Source organism: Trifolium pratense, linkage group LG1 (assembly GCF_020283565.1).
Source record: "Trifolium pratense cultivar HEN17-A07 linkage group LG1, ARS_RC_1.1, whole genome shotgun sequence".
In the NCBI taxonomy this organism is placed as follows: Eukaryota; Viridiplantae; Streptophyta; class Magnoliopsida; order Fabales; family Fabaceae; genus Trifolium; species Trifolium pratense.
Window position 1 is genome coordinate 50,591,253 of NC_060059.1, and position 21,241 is coordinate 50,612,493.

Below are 21,241 nucleotides of genomic sequence, written 5' to 3' on the forward strand. Positions count from 1 at the left end.
TTGTGAAAAGCAGTTTGTTGTGTTTGGGTTTCATCTACACATGTTCAAATCGAAGACGTACCAAAATCATGGAAGAGTGTCGAATATGGAATTTAAGTTAACATCTTCAAATGTTTTTGCGCCTCATCTGAAAGATAAATTATAGTGAATGATATTGAATTAGGTGAACATTGTTGCTTATGATTATATGATTGATTCAAGTCACTTTTTTTTTCTTTTTCAATTCACTCAAAGTCAATTTTTTCCACCAACCAAAATATATACTTATCACTTAAATTCAACTCACTTTTAACTAAAAGCAATTAATTTAAAGGTCGGTTAGTCTTTTTCTGGGCCTCCTGATTCATGATTGACAAAAAATAATGTACCAATTTCAAGTGAGGCTATTCGGAGATCTGAGTTGAGTCTCGATTTCATATATAATTTGATTTTGAATTATCAACTTATACTTTTTTCCGTGAATGAAAAAAAAAAAAAAAACCAATTATTTTAACCATGAAACCAAACATGTATTAAGTGTGTAACTAAGGCATAGCCACCTCGCACGTGCAAATGCCGTAACTCAACTTGATTCATTCATTTTCATTGATATATATACACGTGCTTTCTTCGCTTTCTCTTCTTGTTGACACACTTTTCATTTCACTTCCTCTCTCTACAACTTGAACAACAACGCAACTTCATCACAGCACAGAGTCAATTTCGATTAATGTCGGGGAGAAAGAGGAGGAAGTTGAAATTGTAAGTTACTTCTCTGTTTAATCTAATTGCCAATTTTCATCATCAATTCATAATTCACTTTTTATTTTCAGTTAATTAATTAATTAATTAAAGCTAATATGTGACAATTGGTTTGTTATGTTGGATCTCTATGTAGAATGATGGATTTTAGTTTTTTCATGTCTAATTATTCAATCTGAACTCTCAATTTCACAAAATTGAAGAAGTTTGTGGGTAGTTTATAAGATTGATTGCATTAGGGTTTATGGATCAAATTAGAGTTAGATGTTTTAGTAATTTGTTCAATACTGTGATGTGATGCATTTTTTTTTTTGTAAATTTAATCATCTATTAGTTATGTGTTTAATTTTATTCATCTGCATCTATTAGTTATGTGTTTAATTTTATTCATCTGCAACAATCCTGCTTAATTTTAAAGAGTTAAACTGCATTAATTAATGTGTGCTCTTTTTTTGTATTTACACTACTTGGGTGGTTGAAGAATTGGTGCCGGTGGAAGAATTAAACTGGATTAACTAATGTGTCCTCTTTTTTTGTACATTAATAAAGGAGTAAACCATTAATTTGGTCCTTCTACTGTCAATCTCTCTCCAGTTTGGTCCCTAAACTATAAAAATATATTAAGACTCGGTTTGGTAAAAAATAGCGGATAGCTGATAGCTATCTTATAGTGGATGAGCTTTAGCGAATAAGTTAGCTAAGTGAATTTGTAGTGTTTGGTAAAATTAGCGGTTGAACTAGCTTATAAGTATGAAATGACATAAAAAAGATATGTTTAATTAATATTTACTACTCCCTCCGTCCCAAAAAGAATGACCCATTTTGAATATATGCACTATTCATATATATTGTTTTGACCATATTTTTCTACTAATAAATAAAAATAAATATTAACATATAAGATGTTGTTAGATTCGTCTCGATGAGTATTTTCAAAATATAAATTTTTTATAATTTTTACTATTATACAATTAAAGATATTAGTCGCCAAAGTTATGCATTGGCATGCGTGTTTCGGTCAACTGGGTCATTCTTTTTGGGACGGAGGGAGTACCTCCGTCCCTAATTATAAGAACCTATTTGACCACTGCACGTATGCCAATGCACAATTTTGATCACAAATATTTTTAATTGTCTATTAGTAAAAATTATAAAAATTTAATATTTTGAAAATACTCATCAAAACAAATTGAACAAGATCTTACATGCTAATATTTACATATATATATTATTAAAAAAATACGGTCAAAACAAGGTAAATGAATAGTACATTTTTGTCAAACAGGGTGACAGGGTCTTATAATTAGGGACGGATGTAGTAACTTTTTTCATGTTTTTAATGGGTCTGATGGACTAAATTGATGAACTGTACGATTTTACGAAATGGATCGCGATTTTGACAACCTTGGGAATAATAATAGTTTATGGACTATTTAGTATATATCTATAGTTCAGGGACTAAATTGGAGAGAGATTGATAGTTCATAGACCAAATTGATGGTTTATTCTTAATGAAGACTTGATAAAGTCACAGAGATCTAATAATTTTTATCCTTGCTGTTGCATTTTAAGATAATTCAAGCGGATTTGTTTGGCAGAACTCTTACATGCATGTCTAATTGTTTAGGTTGAGTGATACAATTGCTAACAGCAGAAGAGGAGCAACAGAGGTGAAAAATGATAATTTGGAGCTGCAAACATGGTCTGATCTCCCCGCTGAACTCTTACAAATAATCATGTCTCAATTACCCCTAGACGACAATGTCCGTGCTTCTGTTGTTTGCAAGAGTTGGTATTCTGTTGCTAATGCTGTACGCGTGGTGAATCAATCACCATGGTTAATGTATTTTCCAAAATTTGGTCAGTGGTATGAGTTCTATGACCCTGTGCAGCGGAAGACATATTCTATTGAGTTTCCAGAGTTGAATGGATCTAGAGTTTGTTATACAAAAGATGGTTGGTTACTGCTATACCGGCCAAGAACTGACCGGGTGTTCTTCTTTAACCCCTTCACTCGGGAGACCATCAAAATGCCAAGATTTGAGATGACATACCAGATAGTTGCTTTTTCTTGTGCTCCAACATCACCTAACTGTGTTCTGTTCACTGTTAAGCATGTTAGTCCTACTGTTGTGGCCATTAGCACATGTCACCCTGGGGCAACCGAGTGGACCACTGTTAATTACCAAAACCGCTTGCCCTTTGTCAGTAGCATATGGAATAAACTTGTGTTTTGTAATGGACTCTTTTATTGCCTGAGTTTAACAGGTTGGCTAGGGGTGTTTGATCCATCTGAACGCACTTGGAGTGTTCTATCGGTACCTCCACCCAAATGCCCTGAGAATTTTTTCGCCAAAAATTGGTGGAAGGGGAAATTTATGACCGAGCAAGAGGGAGATGTAATAGTAATATATACTTGTTCTAGTGAAAACCCTATTATTTTCAAGTTAGACCAGGCATTAATGGAATGGGAAGAGCTAAAAACACTAGATGGAGCAACTCTTTTTGCTAGTTTCTTGTCTTCCCATTCAAGGATCGACCTCCCTGGAATGATGAGGAACAGTATCTACTTCTCTAAAGTTCGTTTTTATGGAAAGCGTTGCATATCATTCTCTCTTGATGACTATCGATACTATCCTCGTAAGCAGTGGCATGACTGGGGTGAACAAGACCCTTTCGAAAGCATATGGATTGAACCACCAAAGGACTTCTCCGGATTCACTTGAAGAATTTTTGTGAAACAGATGATTATTTCCAAATCAGTAATGTGTAGAGGTATTTGTTTTCACTTGGTTTTTAGCTTTGTTTTATAACTTCTGGTTATATGCTTTGATACTAATGCATAATAAGCTAGTTTGTGGTTTGCTTTGCTAAATTTTATGTATATTTGTAACAGTTCATCAACATCATTGATGTTTTATTATTTCATTTGACTATCAATGCTTACTACCTGCAATGTAATCTAGGATTCATCGTTCATTTGTTCTTATCTACATTAACTTATAGGTTTTGAATTTGATCCACTCACATTGTAAAAAAAATAAATTAGTACACTATCATCTAGTAATTATTTATTGACATCTCACTAAAATAGTTGGACTGTAATAATAGCTATCTAAAAAGTCAAACATGATTGAATTGAGAATATAAAAAACTGTGAATGTCAAAAAAAATTAAATTCAGCCATATGTTTCATTTACAATTCTAAAAAATGTTTACATTTGCAAAAATGTTTTGTAGCATCTCCCATTTCAGTTCTGGTCGTAACTCATAAATAATACTTTGCATTTACTGCACCTTTTTACATAAAAGCTCTTGTAAATGCTAATCAATATTTTTAAAGTGGGATGGATACTGTCAATGTTTAATTGAAAGTAGCCATGGTCATATCATTGGCTTTGGAAAACAGAAAAGGGATTGCAGTTCTGCAATACATAATGTTTTCTGTACATTTGTGCATTATACATACTAGTGTACTACATTGATTTAAGCAAGAGAGGTCACTTGTTTATTGGGATTTCTGGCTTGTGTGAACTTTATATGAATAATCACAATTACAATATTACTTCATGTGTGTTTGTGTTGAATTGTTTGTTAATATCTTATTTAGTTCATCTATTTTTATTTAACAATCAGCTTTTATAAAACTTCTGCCTACATTCCATATAATGCCTAATTTGTTTACAAACTTTACATAGTTTGTCAAGGTAGTAAGGCGTAAGTTTGCTCTGTAACTTTCTTAGTAGGGAGGGGAAGGAAAGAAGGAAGAATAACTATTAGGGTAAAATTTTATTAAGCCAAGAATATCTTATTATTGGTTTCCTTCATGTTGTAGAAAAGATGGTTGATCTCAATTTAGGTGGTTTGGACATGTGTGGAGAAGACATAGATTTTGTAGTAAGGAGACATAGAGAGTATATCAGATGGAGGGTGAAAAGCCAAGAAAAACTAAGAGAAACTATTAGGAAAGACCTGAAGGTTAATGGTTTTGTTGCAGATATGATTTATGATAGAATGTTATATTGGTATAGCCGTATAGCTTACTAGAGCTCAGGCTTTGGTTGTTGTTAAGAAACATGGCATCCATGGATAAAGTTGAGAGAAAGCTAGAAAAACTCTTTGAATTGATCAAAATAGAATATTACAAAGGAGAAAGATGAGTACAAATGACTAGAGCAAAGTCTATTCATAGGCTAACTGACTGACTAACTAACTAGTAACTATAAAAACTAATTTGATCTCAATTGCCTCCTGCAAGCTGGAAGGTGTTCACAACACTTCTAGTTCGGGGTGACTAATACAAAATACATCAAAATGGAAGAATATACTGTCAAGAATTATGGCTTGATACCTTTCTCATTGTTATTTCTTGTATATATAGAGGTTACAAGGTTATACAGGTAATTACACTAAATAATTACATTTAATGAGAACAAATCAATGTCTGATTTGTTTTCCTTATTCTAGGAACAAACTAATAAATATAATTAAGAGGACAAGTCAACTTCTTATTCACATCCCCCCTCAAATTGATGCGGTTGGTCAATGAACATCAATTTTGCTAACAAGAAACTGATGGCGTGGGCGTGGAACAACTTTAGTAAGAATATCTGCAACTTGAAACTGAGTACTGACATGAGGAAGTGCTATAAGTCGGTCATCATATGCATCACAGATTGAATGACAATCGATTTCGATATGTTTGGTGCGTTCATGAAAGACAGGATTTGCAACAATCTGGATGACACTTGTATTGTCGGCATAAAGTGACGTAGGCTCAGTTTGAGGAAGTCCAAGTTCAGCCAAAAGACCACGTAACCAAATAATTTCCGAGCAAGCAACAGACATGGCGCGATACTCAGATTCAGTAGAGGATTTAGAGACTCTTGCTTGCTTCTTACTTTTCCATGAGATCAACGAAGAACCAAGAAACATGCACCAACCAGTTACAGATCGACGAGTGTCAGGACACCCTGCCCAATCAACATCACTATAAGCACGCAATTTAGGAGCTATTCCGGTGGGGCAATAAGAGATAATATGGTCCCGCTGCTTGCAATAGTTACAAAACTTCTTACCACCGCAACTATGAGCATAATGTCCAAATTGGTTGCAAGAGAAGCATTGAATTTGTCGAACATCACGACCTTTACCTCTACTCTGAGCAGCATATGCAATCGTAACAGGCTAAAAAATGACAGCATCAAGAGACATGGCTCCTTGAGTAGCAAGACGTTGTTCCTCTCGGAGAAGTTCACCAACACATGTATTTAAAGAAGGAACAGGGTTCCTATTCAGCAAAACACCTCTAACAACCTCAAATTCTGGACGGAGCTTCATGAGAAATTGATCTCGCCTACTAGTATTGTAGACCTCTTGGACAACCGCAAGAGAACTCTCAGGGACCTTAGCATGGATTATTGCAGAGTGTTCTGTCCACAAATTCAGAAATCCAGAATAATACTCTTGAACAAATAAATTACCGTGTTTGTAATTGGCTATCTCTTGCTCCAACTGAAAACGTCTGACATCATTATCTTGGTCATAAATACGCTTCAAGTAATTCCACATTTCTTGAGCAGTAGAAAAAGCTCGCAAATTATTAATCATCTGAGGATCAATAGTACTAAGAATCCAAGTGATAATTTTTGTATCTTTGGTTTCCCATTCATTTAAATCAGTTGTCTCTAATGGTGTCAGAGACATCATCTAAGTGACTCCATAATCCCTCCACTTTAACATAATGCCTAAACTGAAATTCCCAAGCAGGATAATTTTTACCGGTAAAACGGACACAAGAAATTGCTTTTTCTGAAGCCATTATAGCGAAGCAAAGGGAACAAGACAGTAACAACGATGGGCAGTGAACAAAGGCTTGTGAATGGAAATTTGGACAAGTGAATAAAATAAAATGAAGTGGCTGGAAAGGTTGTTGACAAGTATCAAGTAAAAAACCAATACGCAAACTACAAGCAGTGACCTCCTTTATATATAATTTTTTTTTTAACCCCGTACAGCCAGAAAAAAAAAAACAAATATGATAAAAGGCAAGTACCAATTTGCAATACGACAATCAGATCAGGAACCGCGAACACTGTCACGATATGAACAACCAAGGAGCGGCAGCAATCAGAATCTGATTGCAAAAGAACGACCAGGAACCGAGAAGACCAAATCAAGAGACGGCGAGGAACCGCGGACAGCAAAAATCAGGGTTTCGAAAATGATGAAACCGACGGAAACAATTTCAAGAGCGAGACCTGGTGGGGTGTCACTGAACCAAACCAAGATGAGCAAAGATGTTACAGGTTTGATCGAACCTTATGATACATGTCAAGAATTATGGCTTGATACCTTTCTCATTGTTATTTCTTGTATATATAGAGGTTACAGGGTTATATAGGTAATTACACTAAATAATTACATTTAATGAGAACAAATCAATATCTAATTTGTTTTCCTTATCCTAGGAACAAACTAATAAATATAATTAAGAGGACAAGTCAACTTCTTATTCACATATACAACTAGAGATGCTGGTAATACATCGGCAGAGATCAAAGCCATAAGGCAAAACGCTTAAGACTATGTTTGGTTCATGAGAGAAGATGTGAAGAGAGAAATAGGTAAGAGAGAGTAAGAGAGAAAGAGGTGAGAAATATGTGAGAAATAAAGCAGATTTGTGGTATTGATTGATATAAGAGAGAGAGAGAGAAGAAATAGAAGAGAGAGAAGTGTTAATAATTTCAAAAGTACTAAAATGCCCTTAAATAGATACATTTCATCAAAATTACTATGCAACATCCTCCTAGCATTGTTTTATTAATTGGATTAATTTAAGCTATTATTTATTTAGATTATTTAAAATGTTTAAAATGTTACGAATAAAAAAATAATATTTAAAATGTTAGTATTAATTTTTGTTGTTGAAGGATAGTATTAAATTGATTAATTTAATTTTAAGTTTAATAAATCAACGCACATACACCGATTTAAGAAAAGATAAAACAAAACAAACACAATTTTTTGAAGAAACCAATTCTTACACTCCCACTGTTCAAACCAATTCATCCCCAATTTTTTTACAATTAATCCCTAATTATCCATATCACACTTCCCACCTCTCCACGTAGTCTTCTTCTTCTCCTCCCTCAACCCACTCGCTGATACATAACATGGCAATGGCAAGGCAGTCTCATTTGACCAAATCTGGCTCTTGCATGTGTCATTAACCATAGCTCCAACAGGTTTTATCCATCACAACGAGTGTTGATGGTGTTGTTGCTGCTTACGAAGAACAGAAGGGTAAAAAAGGAAAAGAATAAGATTAAGCTTTCTCTCATCTTTCTCTTCAGTTTTGTGAAGAAAAAGAAAGCACGTGGGACCCACATGAAATTGGCATCTCTTCCCTATTTCTTCCGTCTTCCAAATGGGAGAAGTGTGATCTGTCTTCCCTCTCTCTCTTGGATCTCTCTCTCGCCTTTGTTTCTCTTGTTCCAAACACACCCTAACTGTTACGGAAGCCATGACTCAAGGCTTAACCACTTATCAGAAGCAACAAAGTTTAACCGCCATAGGGCAGAAGCTAACATTAACAAAGGCAACAAAGGGCACAAAGTTTGACCACCATAGGACAAAAGCTAACATTAAGGCCAATTAAGGCAACACTTAACCATCAAAAGTACAAAACACTCAAGATAGAAGTACATAAAAAAATGAATGTGTGAAGGTCTGATAGCTACAAAGTTAAGCAACAATACTCAAGTTGTGCTAAAGGTGACTTAGGACATCAGAGGACCAACAATTCAACTACAAAACGACCAAGTAGCATGGTTGATGGCTAGAGTGAAGCAACAATACTAATGTTGTACTCAAGATGAAATAGCACATCAAAAACTAACTAGTCAATCGAAAATAAACCAAATGCAACCTGTACAAGACATGGCATAACAACAAAGAGTAGATCAAAGAACTCAAACTAGTCTTCAATCTTCACAATCAGAGGCAAAACCAGTAGGAAGCACAAAGGGTCTTCCAAGAGGACTAAACTCCAATACTTAGCCATATAGAAGCAAATTAGCCAATCATGTACTCCAAACTTGAAGTATTGCATTTGCTTATACGACATCACAATCAACAAAGATATTGGATAAACCTAATGGTGAAGTACTCGTACCGGTACGTACCGGTATCGGGTACACTTACCATACGTGTATGGTACGCACCGATCCGTACCCATTTCTATTTGGTTGATTCGGGATGGTGGATACATAAAAAATGTATCGGTGTGGAAAGATCTCTTAAAATATTTTGATTTTTTATTATATTTCAATTATCTACCTGTTTACACTGATTTTTGGTAAACAACCGCTAGTTTGAATTAATTACTTGAGAGATCAACTAGTAAATCTCGGGACAATTGTTCATGCATTTCGTTAAAGGAAATTTGGAAGTTTATCTTTAAAGACATCCTCACTTTATAAAAGGACAATATGTTTAATTTCTGAAACATATGTTAAATATAATTAAAGCAAGTTCACTCGAACGAGGGAACTAATGAAAAGCAGAATTTATAAATGCTTTAGAAAGTAAAGACTTATGAAAAGTAAATTTGCATTTAGAATGTAAAAGTTACAAAGAAAATGTAAAGGTTCACCGATTCATACATCTTTCTCGAGTAACTCGTTTCTCGCCTTAACATGGATACTTTGAGTGTTTGAGATTTTGTGTAAATGAATTGTGACCACTATTTCGACTATACATACTTCTATTTATAGAAAACTAAGTAACGTCTACCCTAACGTTAAACTCCTAAACTTCAGCCACGCGTCCTTTTGCATTTGAAATGAACCAAGGCCTTTGAACCGTTGTAACCGTCGAAATCGAATCACACTTGAATAATGAAAAATACTCTTAAGTCCATAATTCCTGACTACTTCGATTCATTGGCTTCCATCGAAACATTCTCTAGTCTCGAGCTATGAAGTTTCTCATTAGAATCCTCTTGTTCTTAAAGACATTACCCTTAACCTTCATTTGAACGATAAGAGAGAGAATCTCTCTTGTTTTTGAAGACATTAAAGACTAAGGCTACTTAAAGCCATTTTAACAGGTTTTTATAGCTATAAATGTCTTTGGAACTGAAGATTATAACATATTTTATCTTGAGCTAAAATATGGGATAACAAATTGCCCCCAAAAATGCCTATTTCGATTTGAATGACTCGAATGAAATAAGAGATTGGCATTTTTCAAAGTGCCTCTATTTCCAAACGCCATCCCTTTATTTCGATTTGATGATGTCATGGCATTTAAAAAGATAACCGTTCCTCTTCTTACAAAACTGTCACGTTCTGCGCCATTTCTGAGTAGTGGGACACTTTGTATCCTGAAGCAATCTGGGCTAAGTCATTTGCTTCCTGATTTTCTATTCGAGGAACATGTTCTATGTCAATCGAATCGAAACGTTTTATTAACGCATTTGCTATGACAAAATAACGAATCAAATGCTCTTTGATACACTTGTACTCTTTTGTCAATTGTTTCAAAACTAGTTCTGAATCACCTTTTATTTTAATGTCTTTTGCCCCCAGGTTCAACAATATTTCTAATCCTGCTATCAAAGCCTCATATTCAGCTTCATTGTTCGAACAAATACCATTAATCCTGTATTTGAACTTAGTAGGAATTTTTTGTGGGGAAATTATCAAAATACCTATTCCAGTACCATGTTGATGTTTAGACCCATCAAAATACAAAATCCATGGTTCTAGAGCAATGTAATTTTGAGGTGATTCGATTGCTGAATGATCAACAATAAAGTCAGCCACTATTTGGCCTTTAATTGCTTTCAAAGGCTTGTATGAAAGTGAATATTCAGAAAGAGCTAAGGCCCATCTCCCAATTCGACTATGTAAAATTGGTTTTAGCAACATATGTTTAATAACATCATAATGAGAATAAACATAAATATCAATAGGCTTTATATAATGCTTCAATTTCATACAAGAAAAGTACAAACAAAGACAAAGCTTTTCAATACTACTATATCTAGTTTCAACATCATTAAGGACTCTACTTAGATAATAAATGGCCTTTTCTTCGCCATTTTCGTCCTCTTGGGCTAACATACTACCTAATGTGGTATTAGATGCTGAAATATACAACTTCATAAACTTATTTCTAATAGGTGGCATTAGAGTTGGAGGATTAGACAAGTATCTTTTGATTGCATCGAATGCTTCTTGCTGATCCTGCCCCCAAGTAAAAACATCCTCTTTCTTGAGTCGAAGCAATGGTGAAAAAGCTTGAGCTTTACCACTTAGATTCGAAATGAATCTTCTCAGAAAGTTGATTTTTCCCAACAAGGATTGAAGTTGCTTCTTGTTTGTTGGAGGGTTAGTCTCCAAAATCGCTTTTGTCTTGTTTTGGTTTATCTCAATGCCTTTTTTATGCACCACAAACCCAAGGAAATCTCCTGCATGTACACAAAAAGCACACTTTAATGGATTCATTTTCAATCCATATTTTCTCATTCTTTCGAATGACTTTTTCAAGCAAACCAAATGATCATTTTGTGATGATGATTTAACAATAATATCATCAATATATACTTGCATAAAAGTATCTATAAAATCATGGAAAATTGAGTTCATTGCTCTTTGGTATGTGGCTCCAGCATTTTTCAATCCAAACGGCATTACGACCCATTCATAGGTACCCAAAGCCCCTGGGCATCGAAAAGTTGTTTTTGCCACATCTTCCTCAGCGATAAAAATTTGGTTATATCCAGAATACCCATCTAACATGCTAAGATATTCGAAACCTGCTGCTGAATCTATTAACATTTCTGCTACGGGCATCGAATATTCATCTTTAGGGGTAGCATTATTTAAGTCCCTAAAATCTATACATATTTTAAGAGAACCATTTTTCTTAATGACAGGAACTATATTTGCTAACCATTCGACATACCTGGCAGTCCGGATGAACTTGCTTCTCAACAGCCTTTCAATTTCCTCCTTGATCTTAGATAGGATTTCTGGTGCAAATCTTCTTGGTGATTGTTTAACTGGTTTCTTGTCTGGTCGAATGGGTAATCTATGTTCGACCAAATTTCTGTCTAAACCTGGCATTTCATTGTAATCCCAAGCAAAACAATCTTTGAACTCTTTAAGGAGTTCGACCAGTTTATCACGCAAGTCCTTTGGGATATTGGCACTTATGTACGTTGGCCTTTTGATAGAGCCATCTCCAATATCTATTTCCTCCAAAGGGTCTTGGGCCTGCATCTTTTGATTGGAACTGGAAGGATCCTTTTCAAATCCTAATGGTTCATCATAGATGCAGTCCAATTTTTGAGTTATTGGCAATAATTTGCCATTTTCACAGTTGTTGGCTTCGACAGCCATATTTTCTTGCAGCATTGTGGCTTCTAAAGCCATCTTTATCTTGTTTTCGGCCATATAAGCCGAAATCTTGGCCCAAGCATTGGGCTTAGTCATCATAGTATTCTTCAAGGTCCCACCCAGTTGGGCGGACTTTGCCTTCATCCACATGTGGACCTTCATCTATCTCCTCTCTCTCCCAAATGAATCCATGAGTTGGATCCAATTTGACAGAATGGTAGACATTATCAGCAGGGGCATAGGCATATCCCTGTTCAGTGCATGGCGATATGTTCGCCAATTTCTTATCAAATGAATGCTTGGTTATGTGGTGTGTTTCAGCCCTAAAATAACTTTGATCGGCTTCGATATTCTCTACCACACCATCATCTCTCCAAATACTCACTCTCTGATGGAGAGTCGAAGGCACTGCTCCAACACCATGTATCCACTCCCTTCCTAGAAGCAGATTATAATTGGCCTTCGATGCTACAACCAAAAACAAAGTTGGCCTAACAGTGCTGCCAACTGCCACATCGACTTGAATTGCCCCCAGCGAGAAACCAGTCTCACCTTCGTAATTCGAAAGAACGATGTTGTGAGGGTGCAAGTCAGTAGAAAATTTACCAATCTTGGTAATCATAAATTCTGGCATTAGGTTTACTGCTGCTCCTCCATCAATCAACACTTTGTTGACCCCCACATTATTTACTTTGGCCTGAATAAAGAGGGGTTTCAAATGATTCTTCATTCCCTCAGTTGGCCTCTCAAAATTGGCCATCTGTTCCTCTAAGCAGCCATTATTCATTACATAATAACACATTGGCTTGTGCAAAGCCAATTCAGACTCATCGAACTCATCCTCCCCTTCAGTCACTTCTGACCACACGTCATATTCAGCAGGGAGGATCGAAACTACGTTCACCAGCACATCAAACTCGGGATCTGAATCGAGGAGATCCTCATCTTCCATGTTTTCTCCTTCAAACTCATTCTCAACCTTTTGATCATCCTCTGGTTGAGTCAATCTTTCTTTCAGAGGCCTTCTAGTCACTTCGACAACCTGTTTTCCTTTGTTGTCTTCAGTCTTTTGAGCCTCTTGAAGGGAGAGCCTTTGTTGGCGCTGATGCCTACGCCATTGTGTGCGGGTCATGTGATTCTTTCCCTTGTAATTGTTTCTGTAAGCATACTTCTTCGAATCAACAGAATGACTCGAACTTCCCTTGTCAACAGAATTCCTGACAAAGTTTGATGCATGACCATGAACCCATTTGTTCATTGGTGAGTTGTTGGATGGCACAAAAGTATTTGGGTTGCCCAACCTTTGATGTATTGGTTTAGCATGCGCCATGTTCTGTCTTTTCATTGGCCTTGACTTTGGCCAATTCTCTTTGTTTCTTCTGAATGGTATAAACTTGTTGAGGCCCTCAGTAGCCTTCTTGTCGAATACAGCACTGCACCTTGGGCAAAGCATAACCTCAGACTTGTTAAGCTTACACCTTTGTAGAAAATCAATCAGTTCCTCTTCAGCCCCAGGATATACTACTTTCATTTTCTCATAGTACTCATTCTCTGGAATAGAAACTAATTGAGCGCCTCCTGATAAGTCCATGGCATCGATCATCAAGCATGCGACCGGTTCCACATAAGAGGCATCCGATATTTGTAGTGGATCTTCGTCAATTTTCATCTGTTGTCTGGGTTTCTCTCCAAACTTCAGCCTTCCATCTTTCAAAGCCTTTTGAACCAGATCCCTGAAAAGAACACATTGTGAGGTTTTATGACCCAAAAAATTATGAAATTTGCAAAAACCTCTTTTCTTTTGTTGTTCAAGGGGAGGCACTTTCAATCCCTTTGGAACAACAATTTGGCCATCAGTAACCAACAAATCAAATATTTCATCACATTTAGTTATATCAAACGAATAAGTTTTAGCGACAAATTTATCATTCTTGGGTTCGACAGGATTTTTTCCATTCGAAGGTTTTAGTAATTTGCAGACATAAGGGGGGCCAGGTTTTAATTCGGCCACATTAATTTCATTATCCTCTATGTCTCCATAGTTTATTACATATTCCTCATCATCATCATCTATAGTTTCGACATAAGCAATCTTTTCCCTTTTTTGAAACTTTGATGATCTGGCCTTCTCAGCCTTAAGGCGTTCGACCTGTCTTACCCTATCTGCTAATTGTGCCATGTCTCTTAGATGTTGTGTATCTAATTTCTTTCGAATTGAATAATCTAGGCCTCCAGCAGCCATTTCGACTAACTCGTGTTCAGGCACTTGAGTAAAATATCTGGCCTTAAGTAGCCTAAATCGATTCAAATAATCATCTATGGACTCTGGTGTCTTCCTCCTCACACTGGCCAATTCCTTCAAACTAATCTTAGACTGGCCCATATAAAACTGTTCATGGAAAGCCCTTTCCAGTTGAGTCCAATGCTGAATCGAACGGGGGGGAAGAGTTGTGAACCAAGTGAAAGCATTTTTTGTAAGGGAATTTGGGAAATATTTCAACCTTAAATTTTCATTATCTGCCAAATTTCCTGCTTCGGCAAAAAATTTTGCCACATGTTCCACTGTTGACTCAGTTGTGTCCCCAGCAAACTTTGTGAATTTGGGGATCTTCCATCCCCTTGGCAATTCAGTTTGTAATACGTATTCAGATAATGGGGAAATAAAGTTAGGCCTATGTAGGCCAACATTGAAACCGTTTTGAGTTAAAATAGTTTCGACTAAATTTGCCAAGTTATCTTGTTGCGCAAAATTATTTCTTTGCACATTTCTAATTACTTCGTCAGCATTCTGATTTCGATTAACCAAAATTACTTCAGGTTCTGGCACATGGTGCACTACTGGAGCCGGTGGTTCCTCTTGTACCACTTGTGGTACTTGATTGTTTGGAACTTCATTGTTCACATGAAACCCTTGGTTCTGAACCTGTGTTTGGTTTCGAATGGGCTGAAGGTTTTGGTTAGGCATTGTAGGAGTACCAAAGAAATCTGCAATCCGCCCCATCTGATGGGCTAGCAACTGATAATTATTATTTGTATTGTTGATTAAGGGGTTCAAAATAGTTCCCAGTTGCGAAGTCAGAGTATTAACCATTTCATGATTACTCTCGTCCATTTGCTGTCGAAAGGACATCATAGTTACATTGGTTAAATTTTGTAAGGCAATGTCTCTGGTCCTATTTCCCACAACAGAGGCCGCTGGGGAAGGCATGGTACTCCTGTCAGGATTTGGATTAGAATTATGTAAGTCTGCCATTAAAGAGTCTGGCATTCCTAATCCCGATTGGTTCAACAAAAACGATCGAATGGGGCTCCTTACATCTTCAGCACCAGGCTGATTGCCCCCTATACCATGTGATACTAACGAGGATATCGACCCAGATACAGTCGAACTCGTTGAGGGCATTGTTACCCCTATATTCCCAAAACTGACTGCAGGAACGCTCGAAGCAGATGTTCCAGAGCCTTGGGCCATGACAGTAGCGTTACTAATTGACGCTTGTGTTGGCTGTCCTTCAGGATTTAGGACATTGTTGTTATTGTTTTGATTGTTATTTGGTGGTCTAACCATTTTTGATCTAGATTTAACACTAGTTAAATTTGGTAAAGATTTACCACTTCTCAAATGCATACAAAATCAAAACACAAACTATAAACACTAACTGTCTTAGTATTTGTAAAAGGATTTTTAGAAAATAAACTTCTTTCAACAATGTAAATTGCACAAAACAACCCGTCCCACTGGGCGTGCCAATTTGTTTACACTGATTTTTGGTAAACAACCGCTAGTTTGAATTAATTACTTGAGAGATCAACTAGTAAATCTCGGGACAATTGTTCATGCATTTCGTTAAAGGAAATTTGGAAGTTTATCTTTAAAGACATCCTCACTTTATAAAAGGACAATATGTTTAATTTCTGAAACATATGTTAAATATAATTAAAGCAAGTTCACTCGAACGAGGGAACTAATGAAAAACAGAATTTATAAATGCTTTAGAAAGTAAAGACTTATGAAAAGTAAATTTGCATTTAGAATGTAAAAGTTACAAAGAAAATGTAAAGGTTCACCGATTCATACATCTTTCTCGAGTAACTCGTTTCTCGCCTTAACATGGATACTTTGAGTGTTTGAGATTTTGTGTAAATGAATTGTGACCACTATTTCGACTATACATACTTCTATTTATAGAAAACTAAGTAACGTCTACCCTAACGTTAAACTCCTAAACTTCAGCCACGCGTCCTTTTGCATTTGAAATGAACCAAGGCCTTTGAACCGTTGTAACCGTCGAAATCGAATCACACTTGAATAATGAAAAATACTCTTAAGTCCATAATTCCTGACTACTTCGATTCATTGGCTTCCATCGAAACATTCTCTAGTCTCGAGCTATGAAGTTTCTCATTAGAATCCTCTTGTTCTTAAAGACATTACCCTTAACCTTCATTTGAACGATAAGAGAGAGAATCTCTCTTGTTTTTGAAGACATTAAAGACTAAGGCTACTTAAAGCCATTTTAACAGGTTTTTATAGCTATAAATGTCTTTGGAACTGAAGATTATAACATATTTTATCTTGAGCTAAAATATGGGATAACACTACCTCATTTTTTATGAAAATACTAGTGACAGTGAACACAAAGTAAATCTCCAAAAAAGCATGATGATGATTAACATACTTGTACCTTAATTATTTTAAAATGCTGTAGTACTTGCACCGGTGCCGAGTACCGTACCTATGCATCATAGGATAAACCACCACATCAACAACACTTCAAAAATCAGAATGCTGTTTTACAAACAGTAAATGTGCCAAATCTCATCACAACAGAAGCAACAAAATTAGATGATATTTGGCTAGCAAAATTGAGAAATAGTGACTTATCTGATCATCAAAGAACTCAGAGAGGAATGGATTCACTGCAAACTTATCCAAGAATTGAAAACAATCTCAGCTTCAATTAAAACAAAACAGAGCAGAAACAATGATGATCAAGACGTTCCACATTCTGCTCCATATGTGTTTACCCAATTAAAATCTACATAGCAAAATAGGCAATAGATGCAACACTAATCTTTTCCTCATGATGGTTTCTCTCCCAACCCCCCTCAATTCTTTTCTACCCCCCAAAAATCCAAGTTTGCCCCTTGCGGTTTGAAACATTTTTGCCAAAAAACTTCGGTTCGCATTCACCGAAGCCAAATATTAGACCATTTCGGTAACTGCAAACCGAACATTAGCGTTTTCGGTACACAAAAAACGAACGTCAGCTTGTTCGGTATCTGTGAACCGAAATGTCCTAGATTTCGGTACGTTGGTCGCTGGAATTAGGCCATTTTCGGTAGAAATTTACCGAAATAATGGTTTCGGTACCTGCGAACCGAAATGTCCCAGATTTCGGTAAGTGGTTACCGAAATTTATCAGAATGTCAGCTTATTTCGGTTCGTATAAACCGCAGTACCCCCAGGGGCAAAAACGGAAATTCAGGGGGTAGAAAAGAATTGAGGGGGGTTGGGAGAGAAAACGTCTTTCCTCATAACCTCATATCTATCAAGATAATAGACATCAATGATGCTCCCAAACTTGTGAAAATGAAGCCAAGGAAACAGCAAAACAACTTCCAAATAGCAGAGCACCATCAGAGGAATAATGCAATCCGAAGGCAGAAAAGCAATAACCAACTACTCACAATAACAAAATTAGAGAATCACACTATGAAACCATCCAACGAAACAAGGCCTCCAAAACTTGAACCAAAGAGAATTTCAATCTCAATCTCAACGAAAGCTTCAAGAACCGAAAATTCACCATAAAACTTACAAATCAAACAGTCCAACCTTCAACAAAATCTGATGAGCTTGAAAGATAAACCTCAAGAATTATACACATATGGAATCTTCAGAATTTTCTTCAATGGCGGAAAAATGACGGAAATCGTCAACACCAAGCTCAAACCAATCAAAAGCTACATCCGAAGCGCGAGTATATAAATCTCGATTTGAATCTCAAACCAAATCAAGAATTGAAAATGCACCCTGAAATTATTTGGAATGTTGGAACATTGCAGAAATGAACCCTGAAATTATCAATCGAAACTGAGTATCATAGAATTGAACCGAAATCTAACAAAGAGTCGCAAGGCAAATAGAGAGCCTTTGCTGAATCAAGAAGTCGACAATGCAAATGAGCGGATCACAGAAGGAAATTGAACTTGGAATAGAATCAGATCGAAGAAGAAAATTGATGGATCGAAATTGAAACCCTAAAAAATTGGGGAGAATTGATGCAATTACAATTGCGATAAAACAGAATAAGATCGAAACAGAACTGGATTGAAGAAGTTGAATTGATCAAAAGCGGTGGAAAGATGGAATCAATTGATTTGATCAGAAAAGAAACATATTGGAAAAAAGTTTCTCAGAGGTTGGGGCAAGACTGCAATGAGTAGTTCGCTCCAGGACCCCACCCCCTCGAGAGCAGGATGCCAACTGAGATTGAGTTGGGAGCCAGCATATTTTGCCTTGCCCCTACATCTTAAAAATATGCTGGCGCCGAAAATGAACAAAATAAAGAAAATCAATGAAAAGGAAATTGTGAAAATAAAATTTCCTCGAGAAAATGGAAAGTAGCGGAAAAGTTCCTGGAGGATACCATATATGCTATGATACCACTTTAAGAAACATCGCATCCATGGATAAAGTAGAGAGAAAGCTAGAAAAACTTTGTGCTGATCAAAATAGAATATTACAAATGAGAAAGATCAGATAAATGACTAGAGCAAAATTTATTTGTAGGCTAACCTCTGAAGTATGGGTACTCCTAAAATGGTGAAGTTTTCGTACCGGGTACGCGTACGCCGTACGGTACTCGTTGGGTACTTACCAATTCAAATCCATTTTTTTGGTTGATTCGTGGTGGTGGATACGGCGAAAATGTGCTAGTGGTGGGAAAATAACATAAATAATTTTAATTATTTCTCTGGCTTTTGATGAAAATAGTAGAGGCGGTTGACAAATTTACTCAAAAAATAATTCTTTTCATATTATGTATTAATGTATCCGTACCTTAGATTTTTTTTAAAATACCGTATCCCGTACCGGTACCCGCACCCATATCGGGGTATCATACCCGTACCTAGGGTTAGAGGCTAACTAACTAGAGTAACGAGGGACTATAACAACTAATTATATCTCATTAGTTGTTACTGCTGCTAGATTTTCTTTTTTAGAGAGAAGAGAGGAGGGAGAGTACAACTTTCAGTGTTAAGAAAAAGAATAACAAAAACACTAGTAGGATGGACTTCTGAGGGCATTTTGACAGAAATTAACAATGGCAAGGGAGGATTAAGCCTTGAAGGCGTATATTAAATGTCATAGACTTCACCTAGCAAACTTTTGTAAATCAGGTCTGCTTCCTTACTTTGTCATGTAGCCATAGCTAACTTATAATTTAGAGTTTAACTGGCTACAAAACAACTATTAATTGCACCATTTTGAGATTTTACTCTTATTATTTTACTGAAGACATCTCTGATGTATGAAGAATAAAATGTGCACCAGCAATTCTTGACTACTCAGCATTGCTGGTAGTGCGGAACTTATTTAACAGTTTGTCTAAGATGGTTTTGTGTTTACTGTGCCAACTTTGTGATTGGATTCCATGTTTTTTTTACAGCTGAACTAGTTTGTTGTGCAACTTGTACCAATTTTTTAAATAGGGAGTTGAAAGTCAATGTATGAAACTCTATGTTGGAATGCAGCATTTTCAAACAGCTAGTTGTCTTAGTGCAGTAAAGCAATTCTTAATCCGGGCATGAAATTTTTTCCATACTGCAGTTTCAGAGTTCCTGGTTATCTCTTTGGGGTGTAGTAGTTCATTAGTAAAGCTCATTTCGAAGCATGCCAAAGGCAGCATCTTTACGGGCTATACATCGGAGGCTACTAATATATGAAGGAATCAGATCTGTTGGGGCATACTAAAGACTCAGTCCCTTGATTATCCTGTCTCTGCTGATCTAAAAATTTCAAGATTTTTCCCAGCATAGGGATGTAGTGCTTATATGCAAAACAATTGGAGTTCATGCATTGAGTACTGATTACTTACAGCTTTATTGATATTTATTTTGGACATGTGATTTATAGATTCATATAGATGGTTATTTAAATTTCATTTTCTGTTTGGTTGGATTCATCTGCTAATTCGATTTTACATAACAAAACTGATCCAAACTTAAAATGCAGAAGGATACAAGTACTTAATTATCTTCGTAGATTCGGTTCATCACCTCTTCATCACACACTGATACTAGGACATATCATAAACAACTCACTGGATTTAAAATCATTTGATTGAGAGCATAGTTAAACTCAATCACCCAGCTATTTAACCACTTCCATGACAACAATTGAAATATTGAATGACATCAAGCCATGTTTTTGTACAACTCCTTTGTTTACGAGTATTTTCTCGTTACACCCTCTCCCAAATCAACGTTTCTGGACCAAACCCATCTACAAACCTCATTTTTCTAAAAAAACTATTTTCTGAAACTTATCTTTGATTTACTCCTCTAATTTCCAATAATCTTCTAACAAGTTCGTTCTCCAACTAATATTCCAATTCCTACAATCATTCCCCCTGCACAAATCCATCAAATAGCTTCATTCTATCCTAACACCTTTTGACATCATTAAGTTGAGACCTTCAGCCACCAACAAAAATAACAAAAGGCGACAATGGATCGTCTTGCCTCAAACTCTTTCATATGACTTTCATTTACCAAAACTGACATGGATGCAGTACAAAGAAAGTTAGATATTCATCCTCACCATTTTTCATTGAAATCCATTTTCTCTATCACAAAATCAAGATATTTTCAATATATCTAGTCATATGTTTTTTCAAAAGCTACTTTTTTTTTTATTTTTAAAAAAGCTAAATTAGTCCACCCAAATTTGCACTAGAAATAATCGAATCTGAAACATTAAGGATGAGCACACTTCCAGGTCCCAAGTCAATACCTGCGATCAAGAGGGGGCTGAAACCACTTTGACTCCCGAACCAAATAAAAGTGAAAGCAAAAAAATAGAA

General features: G+C 36.1%; 1 protein-coding gene across 5 annotated transcripts; it reads left to right on the forward strand.

The window, feature by feature from the left end:
- The first annotated feature begins 559 nt into the window (after positions 1–559).
- LOC123903239 (F-box/kelch-repeat protein At1g57790-like) lies at positions 560–20,341 on the forward strand. Of its 5 annotated transcripts, XR_006807869.1 has the most exons (4): positions 590–741; positions 2,369–3,516; positions 5,209–7,049; positions 19,826–20,341. XR_006807869.1 is itself a non-coding variant. In XM_045953181.1 (3 exons), exons 1-2 carry the CDS (start codon positions 710–712, stop codon positions 3,465–3,467), a joined length of 1,131 nt encoding a protein of 376 aa, XP_045809137.1. In that variant the 5' UTR covers positions 590–709; the 3' UTR covers positions 3,468–3,516; positions 19,826–20,341. The 5 variants fall into 5 exon arrangements, 3 of the variants coding, with proteins under 3 accessions (XP_045809137.1, XP_045809139.1, XP_045809138.1); XR_006807868.1 differs by having other exon boundaries at positions 560–741; positions 2,369–7,049; XM_045953181.1 differs by lacking the exon at positions 5,209–7,049.
- The last annotated feature ends 900 nt before the right edge of the window (positions 20,342–21,241 follow it).